This window comes from Sander lucioperca, chromosome 13, assembly GCF_008315115.2.
Source record: "Sander lucioperca isolate FBNREF2018 chromosome 13, SLUC_FBN_1.2, whole genome shotgun sequence".
In the NCBI taxonomy this organism is placed as follows: domain Eukaryota; kingdom Metazoa; phylum Chordata; class Actinopteri; order Perciformes; family Percidae; genus Sander; species Sander lucioperca.
Window position 1 is genome coordinate 5,471,376 of NC_050185.1, and position 18,129 is coordinate 5,489,504.

At 42.2% G+C, this 18,129-nt stretch overlaps 1 protein-coding gene across 11 annotated transcripts in view; it reads right to left on the reverse strand.

Annotated features, from left to right (window-relative positions):
- auts2a (activator of transcription and developmental regulator AUTS2 a) overlaps positions 1–18,129 on the reverse strand; it is a 348,592-nt gene that overhangs the window by 186,044 nt on the left and 144,419 nt on the right. For all 11 annotated transcript variants that reach the window (XM_031310791.2, XM_031310792.2, XM_031310799.2 and 8 more), the window contains one exon: positions 5,745–5,846. In XM_031310791.2, the coding sequence (XP_031166651.1) occupies positions 5,745–5,846 (102 nt within the window). The remainder of the gene's footprint in view (positions 1–5,744; positions 5,847–18,129) is intronic.

Here is an 18,129-nt window from a genome sequence, read left to right on the forward strand (position 1 = left end):
CTCCCTTCCAGCCAGTGCCAGGTCGGCAAACTCCGTTCATCTGCTTCATCGGAGCGTGGTGCTCTGTGCTCCGTGAGGGGAAGGGAGTGCTACAGCAAATACCATTAGCAAACTGTTGGGTCTAACGAACAGTTTGGGTCAAAGGTAGCTCCTGTCTCACACCGCTCCCTGGTACTAACCAGTGACTTACATTTAGCTTTTTTTTCTTTGTTTTTGCACTGTGAGGGAGCACCTGTGCAGCTGAACCACACAAGCAGTCCAGTTGTATTGTGCAATGTTACAATCACAACACTTTGAACATTTGAGTGGAATGAGCACATTGACCTCAATCGCAGAGAAAAAGCTACAGGCTTTCATAAATCACCTGGGGTCTCATTTATAAAACTGGATCCTTACTATAAGTGTACGTACGCCCAAAAGCCCAAAATGGCGTACGCCAAAAAAAGAGTCAGATTTTTTAACCATAAATAGTCAATGCAAAGCACCTCGTGAATGCTGATCAGTATATGAATGACACTGGCAGTTGTTACACTGAGTCATGATGACTGGCGGAGAAAAAGCAAAAAACTTCTCAGACGTTCAGGAATTGCTGCAAATTGAATTATAATTTGGCCTGTTCTTGCACAGTGTATCAGTGTACCTGATCTATAACTACATGTCTTAATAATACGTCCAAAACAGCAGGCATTACGGCACTCAGGGACAGCTTCGATATACCAGACGTATATAATAAGATTTAACAAAACTATATATTATATCCAAACAAGCCTTAGTGATAAAGTTGAAGATTATATATAATATTTATTAAATAAAAAAACACTTAGCTGTCTGTCATTTCCCTCTGGAAACAGCCGGTTTCCCCCAGAGTGGCGAGGACCTGTATTTGGACCGGGATGACACGGTTCCGGTGCGTTGCCCTCTCTACCTGACCCAATTCAATACATAGATCCAAGAGCTCAGCTTTAGGGAATTTAAATCGGCATATTAGCCAGTCATCGTCATGGTCCCTGAAGCCTCTTTTTCTCCTGATTCTTCCATTAGCGTAGTCCTCCTGCAGGGCCAGCAGTGCCATCATGCAGTATTACACACGGGGGTCACCGCAGTATTTATATGTTTACAACAATTTGTGATTGTTAACACCTTGCCAAAATCACAGCATTAACTAGTGGTATATCCCCCACCCCACCCCGAGATACAATCTGAAGACGAAAGAAAGTGTAATAGGCACACGCACACACTTTTCTTCATGCAGGTTTTGTCACGGACAGTATTAAAGTTTGGACCAATAACGAGGACATTAAGGGTAACGATTGCGCGAGAGCTTAACGGCTGTATTTCCAGACTTTGATATTTGATGATATATGCGCAGTATTAAAGACATATATTTAGTTATTTAGGCTACACTGTGTTCTGCTGTTATCTAATGCTAGGGTATTTAAATGTAAAATCATGTATTCCATGCAGTCGGGCCATCCCCTCCTCCTATGCTCTGTAGCAGACAATGTGACAGCGAGACAGCGCCGATTAAACATTAAGAACTAATTTTTATTTAAGATTTGAGTTGGAGGTGTTTATGTAACAATTATCACTCAGTACAAGTGCAAATAACACTGCTGGATTTAATCTTCATGATAATGTGGATAATATGGAGTGAAAAAATGTGCGTGAAAATATTACAAGTAATTGTTATTCCCATTTACTTTCTGCAGTCTGACTTCAGTTTACCACCTCACTATCTGCATCGTCAATTCCTATTTTGTCTCCAAAATGTGCGTACGCATGGGTCAGAGTTTGCGTGGAGGACCGCACATTCTCCCATCAAGTTTGTTTTTTATAAATCACAACCCTTGCGTGGGAAGTGGTGTACGCACATTTTCAGCCCCGTTTTGTGCGTATGCCACGTTTATAAATGAGACCCCTGGACATACAGTATCTCACAAAAGTGCGTACACCCCTGACATTTTAGTAAATATTTCATTATATCTTTTAATGGGACAACACTGAAGAAATTACACTTTGCTAAAATGTAAAGTATTAAGTGTACAGCTTGTATAACAGTGTAAATGTGCTGTCCTCTCAAAATAACTCACACAGCCATTAATGTCTAAACCGCTGGCAACAAAAGTGAGTACACCCCTATGTTAAATTCCCATAGAGGAAGGCAGATTTTTATTTTTAAAGGCCAGTTATTTCATGGATCCAGGATACTATGCATCCTGATAAAGTTCCCTTGGCCTTTGGAATTAAAATAGCCCCACATCATCACATACCCTTCACCATACCTAGAGATTGGCATGGTTTTATGTCGGTTAGCCTAATAGCTGGTTTGATTTGCATTGAGAGATGATTTTATGGAAAGTACCCCATGTCAATCTCTAGGTATGGTGAAGGGGATGTGATGATGTGAGGCTATTTTAATTCCAAAGGCCAAGGGAACTCTATCAGGATGCATAGTATCCTGTATCCATGAAATAACTGGCCTTTAAAAATTTAATTAATGGCTGTGTGTTGAGTTATTTTGAGGGAACAGCACATTTATACTGTTATACAAGCTGTACACTTAATACTTTACATTGTAGCAACATGTAATTTCTTCAGTGTTGTCCCATTAAAAGATATAATGAAATATTTACTAAAATGTGAGGGGTGTACTCACTTTTGTGAGATACTATATATCTACCTTCATCTGGAACAAGTACAACAGTAAAATAAACAAAACCCAAAGAATCTTAGTGCCAAGTGTCTTTTTATACTCTCTCCATGTTCTTGTTCCCCCTCCTTCCAGTTTGAGTAACAGACCTCTGCTACAAAAGTTACGACTTGCACCTCTCGCGATGTGTGAAGTGGGTTTTTACAGCACGGCTGGAGGGGACTTGTTAAGACACTTGTGGGGACCGGAGACAAAGCCTTACACATTGTGACCATCTAAGGTGACATGGGGGTCTAAAAAGTCTGTCTTCATGCTGCCCAGCTTCCAGCAGCTCTTCTGAATACATGCTCAGTCTCCTGTGGGGTGTCTTGACCAGACAAAGCAGGTGGAACCAGGGCTGCTGTTCCTTCTATCCTCCAGAGTGTTCTGAGTGGCTGAAATGCCAGCTCAGGTGAAAGTGATTAGAGAAGTGGCGATAGATGCTTCCTGAGAACAAGTTGGGAGTGGGGAACGTAGAGAGTTTCTACTTAAGGGAAACCTGACATTTTTATAGAATTTAGGTAAATGTTCAAATAAAATGACTCAAAGTAAATACATAGGCTGGTGCTGTAAATTCTATTCCTTTGAAGGACTGATTTCACAGACAATATTCAAACCAAAATAAGCAACAGTGATGGTGAGAGTAATAGGGGCAGACCATAACATGATGTAACTGTTTAAACAAGTTTCATTAGTGTGCAAAGAGTCCAAATCATCAAAGCGATGTAATCTAAATGGAGGGAAATGGTTGGCTAATGAGGCTAAGGCAGATTATACCATTGCCAATTCAGACAAAGGATCATGACATTTCAAACTGATTAAAGAAACTTCAAAAGGCCTCTAAAACACATTTCAGAATAGTTACATGCAAACGGATGAATTCTTGCATGTCCCTTTAAGATAACAACAATCAATATCAAGCTTAGTTTAGCAACCCCTTTATCAAAATCTGCTCAGCAGCATCAAAGATAGTTGTTCCAACTGCCTGAAGGCGATCAATATAATGCTGATACATGACTTGCAATATTCTACAATTTTTTGTAAAAAACAAACAGACTTGAATTATTCGACCATGGTAATCAAATTTAGATAAAACCGAAACCTGTTCCTCACACATTAAGCATGAACCATTAAATATAATTATACTGTTTTTCATAATGCATTGTTGCATTATACCCATGTTGTAGTAGTAGCATTTGGTTAACGTTTAAGTTATTAGAGATCATGGCGCAACAGATGACAAATTGAAGGCTTATCATCCTGTATGACAGTGAAGCATCCATGCATAGGTTAAATGTCAAACCTTCATTATTTCAGCAACATTTGTCTTGGTATACTGCTGCACAGTAAACCCAGTGCAGTCAGACAGAAATCAGCGAGTATCATTTCAATTTCTGTTGTCAATATCAAATTACTTATTTCATTTCATGCCCAGTCAAGAATCGTAAAGCTACACGCAGAATCAGTTTTGCTTCAGTTGTTCGGCCGTGTCTTTCTCAAAGACTAGCTCGCTTCCACGCTGACAGCTTTAATTATGGCCAGATATCTGACTGCTTCACTGTGGATTCTCCACACAAATCAAAGAGCAAGGGCTGGGCGTCTGGCAGCAAGGTCCCTCGAGCCTGCTCATTTTACATCTTGGAATATGTCACAGGGTGCAGGGACACATAGCCGCTCTTTCTTCTGTCAGTTAATGCTTGCCTTCAGCTCCTCCACAAGCAACAAGGACCTGGGTAAGTAGTGCCTTTTTATACCAGTCATAAAGAGCCTCTGGGAGAGAGAGAGAAAAAGTGTGTGTGTGTGTGTGTGTGTGTGTGTGTGTGTGTGTGTGTGTGTGTGTGTGTGCATGCATGCGTGCGTACATGCGTAGGTGTACGCAGGATGCAAATAGTGTTCTTCACCTGAAGTACTCCAAGAGTGCACTTTAACATATAGCACAAAGTGCTCTGCTGAGGCTGACTTGTATTGGTTCAACACCAAAAGAAATCTTGACAAAATTGATTACATCACATTTACAACTTACCTTTTGTCTGCGGCATACCGAAGGCCACATATACATGGTACATGATGACTCTTGAATTATGAAACTGGAGTACAATTTATAACTCTATTGCTGAAAGAACATGCACTAATTTGGAATACCAACCTGATTCTCTAGCTATATAGTGTAGAACAGCTCTGAAAGGCTTGTACTGTTACGTGTAAGTAGGAAGTTGACAAAAAGTTACATGTATTCAAGTATCTTACTGTCCACATGAAACTGTTTCTTGTTAAGGCAAATGTTGTGCCACAAGCAATGAAACTAATGAATAATTCAAGGAGATTATTTTGATGATAAATTAGTAAATTTTCTTTATTTCCTCATGTAAAATATAGCACAATCGCTTTTAAATAATTAGTTTTAAAGCAATGAAATATGTAACATTTGTACCAACAGTAGAACTTTTACCACTTGTAATACTTCCTCTCTAACCTTTATATATCACTCATGTCCAGAAGTTACTGGGTTGTTAACTATAAGGAGTCAGCTCTGTAAACTAGTCACAGCTGCCACAACTCTTATGTCTTTCTGATATCTTCGTATAAGAATGGTTGTTAAAGGTAACCTGTGGAGTTTTTGACCTCTGGTAGCGCTATGGAGCATATTTTCTATGAGTGGGTACCTCATAGAAGGACACACATGCACACATGTGCATGCAGGAGAGGCGACACAAGCAATAACTTTTGTTTTTTGCAAGAACTCCCCAGGGCACCTTAAAGTACTGCTGAAATACTAGTTTTGCCAAACACTTAGGACTCTGACCACGGCATATACTGTAAATAAAAAATCATCTGTGAAGATTAAATATTTTCTGTTCCAATTATTCTGTCCAATCTTGTTGTCTTTGTTTTTTGTCTCTTTGAAATGCTGAACCCATGTGCTAGGTAAACTAAATACAAAAGTACGAACTGGTAATGACCTCTGATTTTTGAATATTAAATGAGCTTTAAGGTTGAAATAGGTCCTGTGAAGTATGAGCTGTCAGGCAGTGATCTTGCATGTTAATGTACTCACATCTGTCAGCCTGCCTCTGGAGCTGCTCCTGATGGAAGGCTTGGACTCTCCGCTTACACTCTCGCTGTCGCTGTCCTTACAGTTGTTCTGCCCTGGCTTCAGCTGCCAAACACAACACACAAGGAGACCAAGGGTTAACAACATGAAGCAAAACTGTTAACACTGCAGTTTACAGCTTTGCATGGATATCGCTAGCTAGGGAAGGCGTCCCACAGAAATCGCCTTATGAATATGTGAGAACTGGCAGGAGCTGCGGCGCTGTCTCTGTAAATCTGTCATGTTTCTGAGCCTATTCAGCGACCATCACTCCACTTGCCAACGATAGACGCCATCTGATCTCGCAGTATGAAACTCCTCTCAGCCCACGAAATAGAGAACAGGGACAAAGACCTCTTCAGAACCTTCAAATGGAGCCACTATCCTTTCCAAGCAGACACCACATGCCGAGACAGCAGGAGCTCAGCAAGTGTCATCCTTTATACACTCTGTTCGAGATGCAGCAAAATGACAAGAATAAAGAGGAAGATGTGCCAATCCGCGAGCATCTGAGGCCCTTCAAAATCTGTAGAACAATAAAAGACTCTTGGGAGTGCGGAGCCGAGTGGAAGGAGGTGGGGTCTGTACTCCTTGCCCAAGTCTGCGATTGATGTCCTCTGAAGCTCCCATGCTGCTCCTTCCAGACCAGACAAACGCTGCAGGTTTCATTTCAAAGCACATAAAAAGATGGCTTTATGGGACAGTGCAGTAACTGGCTGCTCTGCCAACTAATAGGAAAAGCAGAGCGCGGTGCTGCACACACAAAGGACTTGGACTAGAAGATTATGGCACTCTCCTTTCCCCTACCTCTCCTGCTCTGAAGGGAAGATATACAGTATATGTTTTTTTTTAACCTCTCCTTCAGTATTCTCATTTCAGGTATCCGCCATCATTTAGAGCGATGAAAGGGCACAAGGTGTGGGAATACCAAAAGAACCCTTGAGTTGAGCGGGTAATTAAAATTAAAATGTTCCCTTTTCTGTAGCCATTAGGGGTGTGAAAGGAATCCTATTCCTTGGGAGAATTGCATGATGGGTGGAAGGCGGGTGGATTGGCCAGAGTGCTGAACGTGATAAGAGAGTTTGAGCACTGGGAATGCCTGATGGGCCTGTTTGACTCTGTGGGTGCACGTGTGTGTACATGTGTGCATCAGTGCGTGTCTATGCTGAGACAAGAGCACACAAGAACCAAATGTGGCACATGCACAGACACACGCACACCAATGCCCTGCGCTGTGATAGCATTAATTACATCCAACACGTTTTATTCCCACAAAAACCAGGGGCACTTTTTCTCAATTTTTCTGGTAAATGCCAGTTCGTCTGAGGGGAGTTTACATATTTTTTGAGAGAAAAGGGGAATAATATCTCATCCACACTGGCCAGTGAACTGATCCTTGAAGAAAGGGCGAGGGACGCTGTTTACACCCCGGTCTGTGGCTCCTTCGTCAAAATATGTTGACCTATAATATTTGTTAACCAGCCTGTGTCCCTGCCGACAACACCAGGCAGCGCACAGCAGCATATTCATGCATTTATGAAAAAAAAAGGCAGACCTTACTGAAAGCTGCTGCTCACATATTTTCAGCCCAAAACCAAACTCATGTTAGCTAAAAATAATATAATCAGGCACGTGTGGGATAAATGTAGAGATTTGTCTTTTATTAATCAGTAGTGAAACCACATAATCCCACTGTCTGTATCCTGGCTTATCAGTGGGAAAGTACTCCATGAAATCTGAAATCTTGCACAAATTTAAATCTGTGTAATGTCTGAAGAACATGTCTAATAAAGACATTCCAATAAAGAGTGGCTCATCTTTCAGGGCTATTACATAGCTCGGGACCTGATTACACAGCTATTTGAAAACGTATCCCTCAGCTTGTTCCCTTTAATTTCCCCTTGAGCTCCCTTAAATTACTTCAGAGATGGGTTTTTTTCATCCGCTCTTCCCTTTCTGAGGTACAGATGATGGATTCATTTCTTTTTATGGCGTGATTAATGGATGTCTTAAGCAAATTGAGGCAATGCTAGTGGTCAGTGCCATCAAAAAGTGAAGTTGAAATTTAATGGCCTGCTGTCTGATAATAAAGCCTATGTGTGTGGGTGCAGGGAGGAGGGGGCAGTCTCTGTGACCTCTGCTATAGCAACGTTGATCTGATCACTCCAACTTGTTACAGCGTGCAAGTCATTCTCTATATTTTTATAGCCTTTTAAACCCAGCTTCAGTTTCCTGTAATGAAACCCAGAGCATTGCATTCAGCCGAGATCTAAGGCAAGGAGATGAGACGTGTGTGTGTGTGTGTGTGTGTGTGTGTGTGTGTGTGTGTGTGTGTGTGTGTGTATGTGTGTGTGTGTGTGTGTGTGTGTGTGTGTGTGTGTGTGTGTGTGTGTGTGTGTGCGCGTGCGTGCATGTGTTTGTGTGTGTCTAGATGCCACAGACTGGTGCGTACTAATGCAATAGCATAAAGACATTAATTAAGACGCAGGTTGAGGCATACGGATGCATTTATTTAATGACCTCACTGTATCAGCACAGCCTGGGTAAGAACTGGCCCTGCAGGAAGATAACAGACAGATGGTTTGAATATTCCAGAGGCTAATTTCACAACAATTAAAGACACAGCGAGACATTAGCATCTAATGAAACATTTAAACTACTAGTAAGTGCATCTGCCATCAATTCCCACACAGTGAGGTCTTGTTTTCCTGCAATCTGTTCTGTGTTAAGGGATGACGGTTTTTTTCTTGTCTCTCTTACCAGTCTGAATTTACTGAAGTAGAGAATCAACAACTGTTTTCAATCAGCAGTCAGCATGAGGCTTCAGAAGAAAGCAGCCCAAAACTCAGCATGAAACAGTTCATCCTGCAAGTATGAGAAATTATTTAACATTTCTTATAATTCATTCTTTTAAAAAAAAAAAAAAAAACATAAACGCTTGTCCTTAAGTTACTTGCAACTATTCAAACTGTTCTGCCATACTTTATTTGGATAGTCCAGTGCTGACAACTGAACATCCTCAAACCCTTAATGAGTCAGTAATGTCTGAGTTTCAAGAAATACTCATAACTGAGTGAAAAGTAGGTGAAGTGTTATATTGTCTGTGGAGACAAGAGTTTTTTACTTGATAGCTACAAGTGTCAGCATTTAAAACATTACTGCAGTAGTACTATCACTAAACACTTGGATTTATCCACCAGTTATTTAGTGCATTTATGTACGAGCAAGTGGAGGAATTTTAAAGCACATCCTCTTTATGTTTTGTCTTTTTGTCATAAGTCAGTCCTGTAAATTCCCCAGGATATATGAATTCAGAGATATGCTTGGTCTAATAAGCTGCAGATTTTGAGACGAGGCTCAAGACAACACAAGACAAATCATAATGTGTTTTAGTTAAGGGCAGCCCTTATTATAGGTGCTCTAAGCGATGTCACTCGTTTTTTAGGCTACAAAATTTTTGTCACATACAGCAAACATCTCCTCACTATCCGCGAGCTGCCTGTCCCCTGAACACACTGTAAAAAAAAGGGTCTCTGTAGACAGCCCAGGCTCCACAAACGGCAACAAAAACAAACTGTGCCAACCTGCACCACCAAACATAACAAACAGTCTTCCACCGCAGCAGCGTTAGCACGTAGGTTACTTCCACAATGCACGTTCATGACTGTTTCAGGAAGCACGGAAGGGAGGGAGAGGGGACGGGATGAGGAGCGAGTTAGCCTCGTTTTGTTTGACAATACTTCAAACGTCAACAAGAAGTGACATCACCCAACATCGCTTAGAGCACCTTTAAGGGTGTGAATACACAACAGAGCCGCATTGTCTCAACTGTCTAACATAGCTAATCAAAGCAACCGTATTATCTGGAAGAATAAAACATGTCAACAGCCAGAGAAGATAGCTCACCCTACCTATAGATCATCAAGTGAAGGTCTCCTCACTATACCTAGAATCCATTCTAAATCAGCTTATGGTGCCTTCAGTCATTAGGCTTCTACTCTCTGGAATTCTCTACCACATGAACAACAGTATCTTCTTTTAAAAGCAGACTAAAACAAAACATATCTTTTCTCACAAGCTTTTAGTTTAGTAAAACGTCTGTGTGGTCTTATCTTATTCCATTTTTAGTGTAATACTATTTTCTCTTGTTTTTTTACCTTGTTTTTATCTTATCTGAAATGCTTCCATATATATAATAATAACTCCTTATCTTATATGTTATCTTGTATGTTTTTGTCGTGCATGATTTTTGCCTATTTATTGCCTATGAATGAAATGTGCTATATAAATAAACCTGACTTGACTATCTGAATAGATAATATAGAAGCATGTGAGCTGTAAATGACTTCCTCTTCAAAGGTCTACCATAGTATGGATTTCCAATATTGTGTCTTGCCATTTCTTGACGAGCCTTGACCAAAAAGCTAGGTTCTTCTAATAGAACCTACTGTATATTCAATAATACACTCTCCACACTCCGGAATTTCAATCAGTCCTAACATACAAGAGGTCATAGCAGAAGAACCTTGCTTTTCAACATGTCTATTGAAAGTCTGGCTGAAATAAACAAGTGTCTTTACAGAAAAACCTCAGTAGCATTATTGGAGCTGCCAAATGAAATAGCAAAGGTGCTGTTGAATGTCACGTATGCCTCATAAATACCTATAAGATGCCTGTCTTTATACTACAAAACATGTCATTACAAAGACTAAATTAATATGTAATGTTTTAATTTCAGTATTGTTGTTAGTGGCAGCGGAGTGGCATTAAAACAGGATTCAGAGTTCACAGTGCACACTACAGGACGTTCCCAGATCAGAGTGCAGTGAAGAATTATGAAATATCTCATTTAACACTGTTCCCCTGAAAAGTACGCTCAAAAAGCTATTACAACATTGTCTTGAACATGTGGAGTCAATTATTTTCTCACTTACTGAAAAGTGCTCACCGTTGCCACAGTGGAATTTTACAAGTGTATTGACCTATTCTCAAGGGCCGCACTACAGACTCCATGCAATCAAGCACAAAAGTAGGCCTGCTAACATTTCTAACCACAAAGGCCTTTTTAAACAGAGCCATACACAACCGGCCTGCCCCAGCAACTCCACCCCCAGCCCCCATCCCTCATCCCACAAAAAGAAAAAAAGACAGAGAGAGAACTGGGCTCAGTTTTCTGTACCGGCCTCAGTGGGATAGCCATCAGCTCCTGGTTTCCCTTAGTTACGCACAACAGCAGCTGCGGAGCTTGGCGGTAATAAAAACTGGAACAATTTAACGGCTTTTATTGTTCTTCTGCGGCTTTGAGAACAGCTAACCTGTCCTCTCAGGATCTGGCAGAGAGAATCCCACTAGGGCAGCAATGAAAGAGGATCTCATTTACCTAAAAGCGCTTATAAATTTTTAATTTGCTTTAACAAGTAAATTAACAAGTCCCTCATTTGGGAAGTTTTATGGCTGCTTGCCACTAAGGGAGGACCATGAAAGTTTTATAGATAATCCACTACCTAGGCTGTGTTGCTGATAATAAATTGTCTATTTCCTGCGGCACTGTCAAATCCCCTTGGTTTCCACTGACTACACTTTGAATATCTCCTTTATGCTACCTTCAGAGGTCTATATACCAGGGCTATTAAAGTGCTGGGGAGCTTCACGACTCAGCAGTTAAAATGAACAACTTGAAGAATTTCTTTAGACTTTATACAGGCGCTCTCGTATATCCTTAGGAGATGCCATTGCCAAACATTAGACCACATTAAGCATCGCTAATTATGTCTATACCAGCCTCTACATCACATCAGCCTCACAGTGAGCCCATCTTGTAAAACCACCGTGGGCTGGCTGACAGCAGCAGTTGGAAAGTGCTGGGCTTGTTTAACGTAGCCGGCTTTATCTGACGAGACTCGTATGTAAAAAGAGGAGCTGACGGTTGGTCAGGGGATGTGAGGGGGCGACCACGTGCCCTATGTCATCTTTTGACAGTGGCTGTGTGGGCGAGCCCAACGGCGTGGCCAGGCACTGACCCAGTGCTTGGCTCTGAGGCCCAGCTGCTTTAACTGCCACAGACAGGAGCCCCGCCTTGCCCTGTCGTCACCCATAAACCCCTCTGCCACCCTCGCTCACAGCCTGTCACTGAGCATCAGCACTTGGCTTCCATTGCCCCAGATTTGTTTACTGTTAGCTCTATGTGTGGCAAAGAAGTCACGGTCATCATACAGTGTGAAAATAACCTTTTTATCTTTGTTGTGACTAAATGACTAAGTGAAAATAACTTATCTTTGTTGTGACTAAATTACATATTAAAAATACTAGGTATGTTTATCCTTAAACCTACTGTTTGCCTGTGGATAAGATGTCACTCGCAGTCAGCCAGTGGAGCAGTCTGTATTAGTACCTAGTTATGTAACCATGGAGAAGCTCCATTTCCTTTCAATCCTCTAGCATAATTGAGCGGCAGTGATCTCTGGTGACCTTGTCAGACAAAATATTTCTAGCGTGGGGTGAGATCAGTGGGGCCAAATGCACCTACTCCGACCAATCTCAGCCCACAGAGGAGGCTTTCCTAGACTCTGTGCTGGAATGTGAAGCCAAAGCAAAGATATGGAGCCATGAAGGACTAGTCACAGCCGCCGCAGGGTGAGAGCATCCTGAGAGGAGTGGGAAATGGAGGCTCGAGGGAGGGGGGAGGGGGCGTGAGAGGAGGGGAGTAAACGTGGTTGAGAGCACTGTCTTGATCTCATCAGTCATCCTAAGGACTCCATTTCCTCCACCGCAGGCTGGAGGCTACTAGAGCTTGTGGCTGCATTTATATATTGCCATAAATCTCTGATCTATGACGACATTACAGACAAATCAATATGCTTTTAACATCCATCCTCTGCCCTGCGTCGCAATCACCCATCTCCCTTCTCACAAATGGTCATATAATGCTGTAGTCTGGTGGATTGAGTTATGGGGACAATTCCCAGATTTAATAATGAACTGAGCAGGTGGAGAAATAGTGTGCGGTGGTGGGGGGGAGAATATAAGAGCAGCGGGAGACCTCTACTTTCTCAGATCATATCTGAACATCTTGTTATAGTAGCCCCGCGTGGCAGTAAAATAACCTTCCTGCCCACTTTACGCACCTCCAATTTCCTGAGCTCTAACATTCCCCATGTGCAGCGGGCAAAAAGCAGACCAAGAGAATACTGTTACTTGATTCATTCCCAGAATGCATTGGGAAACGGAGGGAAGAGGGTGCTGTGGCTGGGGGGAGGTAAAAAAGACCCCTCTAGCTGCCCAGTTTAGCACTCATCACCAAATAACTACTCATCAAAGAAATTTGCGTGCAATTAATTACATGATTCCCCAGTTCTTCAATCTGTGCTACTGAGTCGTTACTTCAATATTGGCTTTCAGGGACCCATCCAACTAAAGCCACAGTTAGTGTGCCAAATCGCAGCTCCCTGAGCTGGGCAGCCTCAATAAAGAGAGGTATGGAAAAAAAGACAGCAGAGAAAGAGCCCTCTCCTATCGGCTTGCAGGGGCTATCATTTCTCTTTTTTATTGCCATTTATTTTCCTCCAGGAATTCACTGCCAGTATATTGGCAGGCCTTCCAGTAGATGGAGGCAATGAAATTTAGCGCAGACACTTAACACTGGGTCAAGCCTTGTGTGTGGCTCATGTGTGGTGGTAATATGATAGACAAACGCTTCTAGTTTAAGGAAAGAGGGCTTTTTTTATGTTACAGGAACATCAGCAGAGTGCTCGGTATGAAACACGCAGCTGCAGAAAAAAGGGAAAATGCATAACCAGAGCCTTTCAGAAGTAGGGAAAAGATACACACGTGTAAAATGGCAGAGCACTGTAGCCCCACTGTGGCTATTAAAGAGAGACAACCTAAATAGGTCAAAGCCATGTCATTATGCTAACCCTGAGGCGTGGAAGCACTACTGGCTGGAAAAATAATGCAGTAAATAAAGCTAGAAAACATGTCAACTAATTGAGATTAATTAAAAGACATTCCACTTAAATCCTTAAAAGAAAAAGGCCACTCCATAAACATGTGATTTAAATTAATTTACAACCACTCTGGAACAACACAAGAATGACTGGGATTGCATTTCACGCACATTAGTGCCAATTGTAGCAAATCAGACACATGCTGTACTAACTGACTAATGTACGTATGTTAACATTTAAAGGTTACATGTGCTAATAATCATTTCTGTTCATTTTGGGAAACATCATTCACTCATACCAGTCACCTTTCCTGTGAATACCAATGTTCATAACTTCAAGCTTTCTGTGATCAACTGTTTGCATTACTGCAATAGGTACTCATCCAATTAGTGGTTAATAACCCGGTGGACGTCAAAAGTGCAGGTTCTAAGCTGATCTCTGGTCAGCAGGTGGATATTTCCATTGAGTTAACAGACTGCCTATCTGTGTACCACTGTGCTGTGGCTTGCATGCTGGTGTAAACCAACAAGATAGCGTCTCACCTTACCTGCATTTGGCTCCATCTGCACTGCTATTCAGGGGATTAGAGGGGGCTGTAAAATCTGATGGCAGGATATACATTTACTATTTGGCTGACCCAGGGTGTCCGCGGGGCCGGTGCCGTTTTCACTAATCCCTGCTGTAAACGTCCTCATTTAGCCACCTTCCTGAAATTCACATTGGCCATTATCAAGTCATAAAACAAGACAGTGCTACGCTCCCACCATATTAATAGCAGCCTGAGTTTGCCTGCTTCGTGACGAGTATGCTAGAAAACATCTGCTCTGGCTGCTCTAACAGACTGGTAATGGAACACAGCACAAAGCCAAGGACAACAAAACTACAGCCAAACAACATGATTGTAATTGAAATAATCAGGACTGCAAAGACAAAATGCGACTCACATATAATACAACAACATACTGTACTTTTTTGATGCAAGATGTTACACAAAGCCATGATGGTGGCAGAATATTGTCCATTAACATTTTAGTGGAACCACATTGACGGTGTACTTGACTCCCTTTCATCTGACTGGTCATTAAAATGCAGCTGGCCATAAAGGGCTGGTCCCTCAGCAGACAGGCTCTGAACTCTCTGCATTGTCTCAGTGGTGCCTTCATGTGATGTTGGGAATACTGTTATTATGAGTTGAGCACATGTGAACGATCCAAACGCAGTTGGGAAAGAGTGAAATATTTTCAATAGACCCCTAACCCACAATGAAACAACTGAAAATAAAACCGATGTAGGCCACTAAATTACACTACGTCATTCAATATTCTCTGTTAATAATTTACTTTTCAGATTCCATTTTCCCTTAATAATTTAGAATATGTCTTTTTAAATGTGATTGTGTTGTTAAAGAATTAGTCAAAAAAACGTTTGATTTCTGTTACCAGAAAGCTACTATTGATACAGGGTCTGTTTTGGGCACAGTGTGAACTATAAACTGCCCAATAATTCTCCCTTCAGAGTTCAGATTTACTCTGTATATATTACTGACCTTAAAAAGTAGAATATACAAAGTGGTGTCATTATGTGCAAAATTGAACATACAAAAAACTAAATATTGGAAGTAGATAGGAAATAAATTTTGGGATGATGACCTTAACACGATTGCTACAGTAATGTTGTGCTGTGCATTATATTAATGTTTCAAATACTCCCGTTAACATTTATCAATGTGGCTTTGCAGACTACTGTCACACTAATAACGCAGTTATAACAGCTTAGCGTTAGCTGTCAGCATTGTAACCGTGTTTGATCCAGCTACTAGCTAGCGGTAGGCTAACGTTAGCTGCTGTCGAGTGTATTGTTAACTAGCGTCATGTGCAGCGATGTTTCTGTTTCCTGTAACGTCTGTTTCAGAGCATCAGAGAGAAGTGCAGGCGTATCAGTGGCACCAGAATGAGGCGCCGAAATCCGTGTTGCTATTCCTGCAGCAGCAGGATGTGTTACCAGGAAGTACGGCAAAATAGTAGTCTGTTAGGCACGACGTAAAGCCAAGTGAAGTGAAAATAAATTAATAAATGGCGGCATACGATTAATACGATTAAAAAAAATTGACGCATTATGCTCGACCCTTAATCGCATCACGATTAACGCGTTAATGCTGACAGCCCTAGTGGAAAATAAACACTGATTTCTTTATCCAATCTCCCAGCTTTACTGTGGAAATAAAAGAAGTCAGATATGTTCCAGCACTATGATTCAGGCCTACATTGCACTGAGAATAGCTCTCTGCCACGCCAGCCCTGACAGCATCCGGCAATGACGACGCTGCTTGTAGAAATAGCTTCCCCACATGTGTGTAAGGCATATTACAACACACAGGGGACCTGTTACATTTCAGCCTAGTTCCACATCACTTGGTTTAAAGAGAGACTATTTAGGTGGTTTAGTGCTCTTATTTATGTTAAAAATTAAAGTGAGATCGAAATCTTGTCAGTTTTTTCTTCCTCTGACAAGTAGTGTTTTCAGCAGCTATCAGCGATCTTGGCAGGGCAAAAGAGTTACTCCATGACCCTCTTTGCAAGCCGTGCCCTTACTCTGTTTGTGTTTTGGTCTGGGCTTCCTGTAGCGAGTAATGGACTTCCTTCAACTCATAAATCACACTTGTACACCCCTTTTTTTCTCTTTTCCTCCAACATGTTTTGTTAAGTGTACCACATCTTTGTTCACGTTAAGCTATTTTCTATCACAAAAAGCAGCCAGACAATGCTGACACTCTTTCTCCTGTTCTTGGAAAGGCACTTTTACAGGCACTGAGGGCCACAAATGTCAACCACAGGAAGGCAATTATGAGAGTAAAATTACTTCCTTACTGTTATCAATCCACTCTCTGAACCCAGGGAATGGTTAAAAGCCACCATGAAATAGGGCACAGTTAGAGTTTTCTCCTGGGTCCCAGCCAAGGCTGCTAACCTTGCTATTAAAGGGCCCGACAAGCTTTGTCAATGCAATCTGCTGAATGCCTTGAGTGACAAGCGATCGATATTCTCCTCTCTCCCGGGTCATCACCAGTGACAGAGGCCTAAGTAATAATACAGCTCTAGCTGCCTCTCTAACTTAAATGCTTCCACTGCCACAATATTTCTTTTTTTGTCTCAGGGCTTGGGAGCTAAATTTTCTGCGCTGATCGAAAGAGCTATGGAAGGTGGGAGGGAACGGAAGGGTGGGATGTGTCTGGATTGATGGTGGTGAGTGTGGCCAGCTGAGGGGGGGGGGGGCTCTGATAAATCGAAAATGACTGGCTGCCGAGTTGTAATCTGCCAGCGTCGAGCCCCCTGTAGCAACAAGCCAAATGAAAAAGCACGCTGACAGGCCGGAGAGATGGAGAGCCTGCGGTAGATTACGGGGAGGAGATGGCGCAAGGGGAAAAGAGAGCGAGAAGGAGGAGGAGGGAGAGCAGAAGGGGGAGGGAAAACAGGCCGAGTAGCGAGGAATTGTGGGGGAGATGCTTATTCCAGTGCACAGAGGTGTCAGGACGCGGTGAGGGAAAGGTAGTGTGTGGTTGCAGGCAGTAAATAAAGCTTGTGTATACTCGCGTACAAACACACACACACACCTATTACCAGTTGAAAACATAAGAGTCCCATTACAATTTCTAACAGGTCCAATGTAAACACGAACAGTTGGCAGTGTTGTACAGCCCATCAAGAGCTGTCAATTAGCTCTACACTGAAAATGTGTTTTATGTGTTTATATGAGGGCATGTGTGTGTATACAAAGGGCTTGTAAATCTCTTGTTATGTGCTATCTTTGCATTTTGCATAAATGCTATCTAAAAGGGATGTACGCGCACACACACACACACACACACACACACACACACACACACACACACACAGCTGTGTCGTGTCCTTCACGAGCAGGTGAATCATCAAGCTCCAACATCCAACACAAGAGCTCCACCTACTGCAAGTGCCTCCTCTGTGCCTCGTCCTCTGTTGTTCAGACAGCCAGGCGAGCTCTGGGAAAACAGCAGCAGCAGCAGACGGCTGTCCATGTACAGCTTGCAGCTTATTTCTATCCATTCCATTAAATCCCAAAAGAACTTTTCTCGTTGAACATTAGTGTCAGACGGATGAAAAGCCAATCCAGAAAGGGCTAATACAGCAGCAGCAGTCCAGCCTGGTCTGGGTGCCTAATACTATGTCAGCTGCGATGAAAGCTAAAAGCTAAGGCTGCTCTCCCCTCCCAAGTGTTAAGCGTGTCAGCCTGATGCCTGTTAAGCAGGGTCTTGCAGGAGCCAGGCTGAAGGAGGGAGTCCGTCTGCCTCGCTGTCTGCCTGCCTAACAGGTCTGCAGGACCTGAATACACAACAGCAGAAATGCAAGGTCAATACAGCAGCAGAGGTGAGC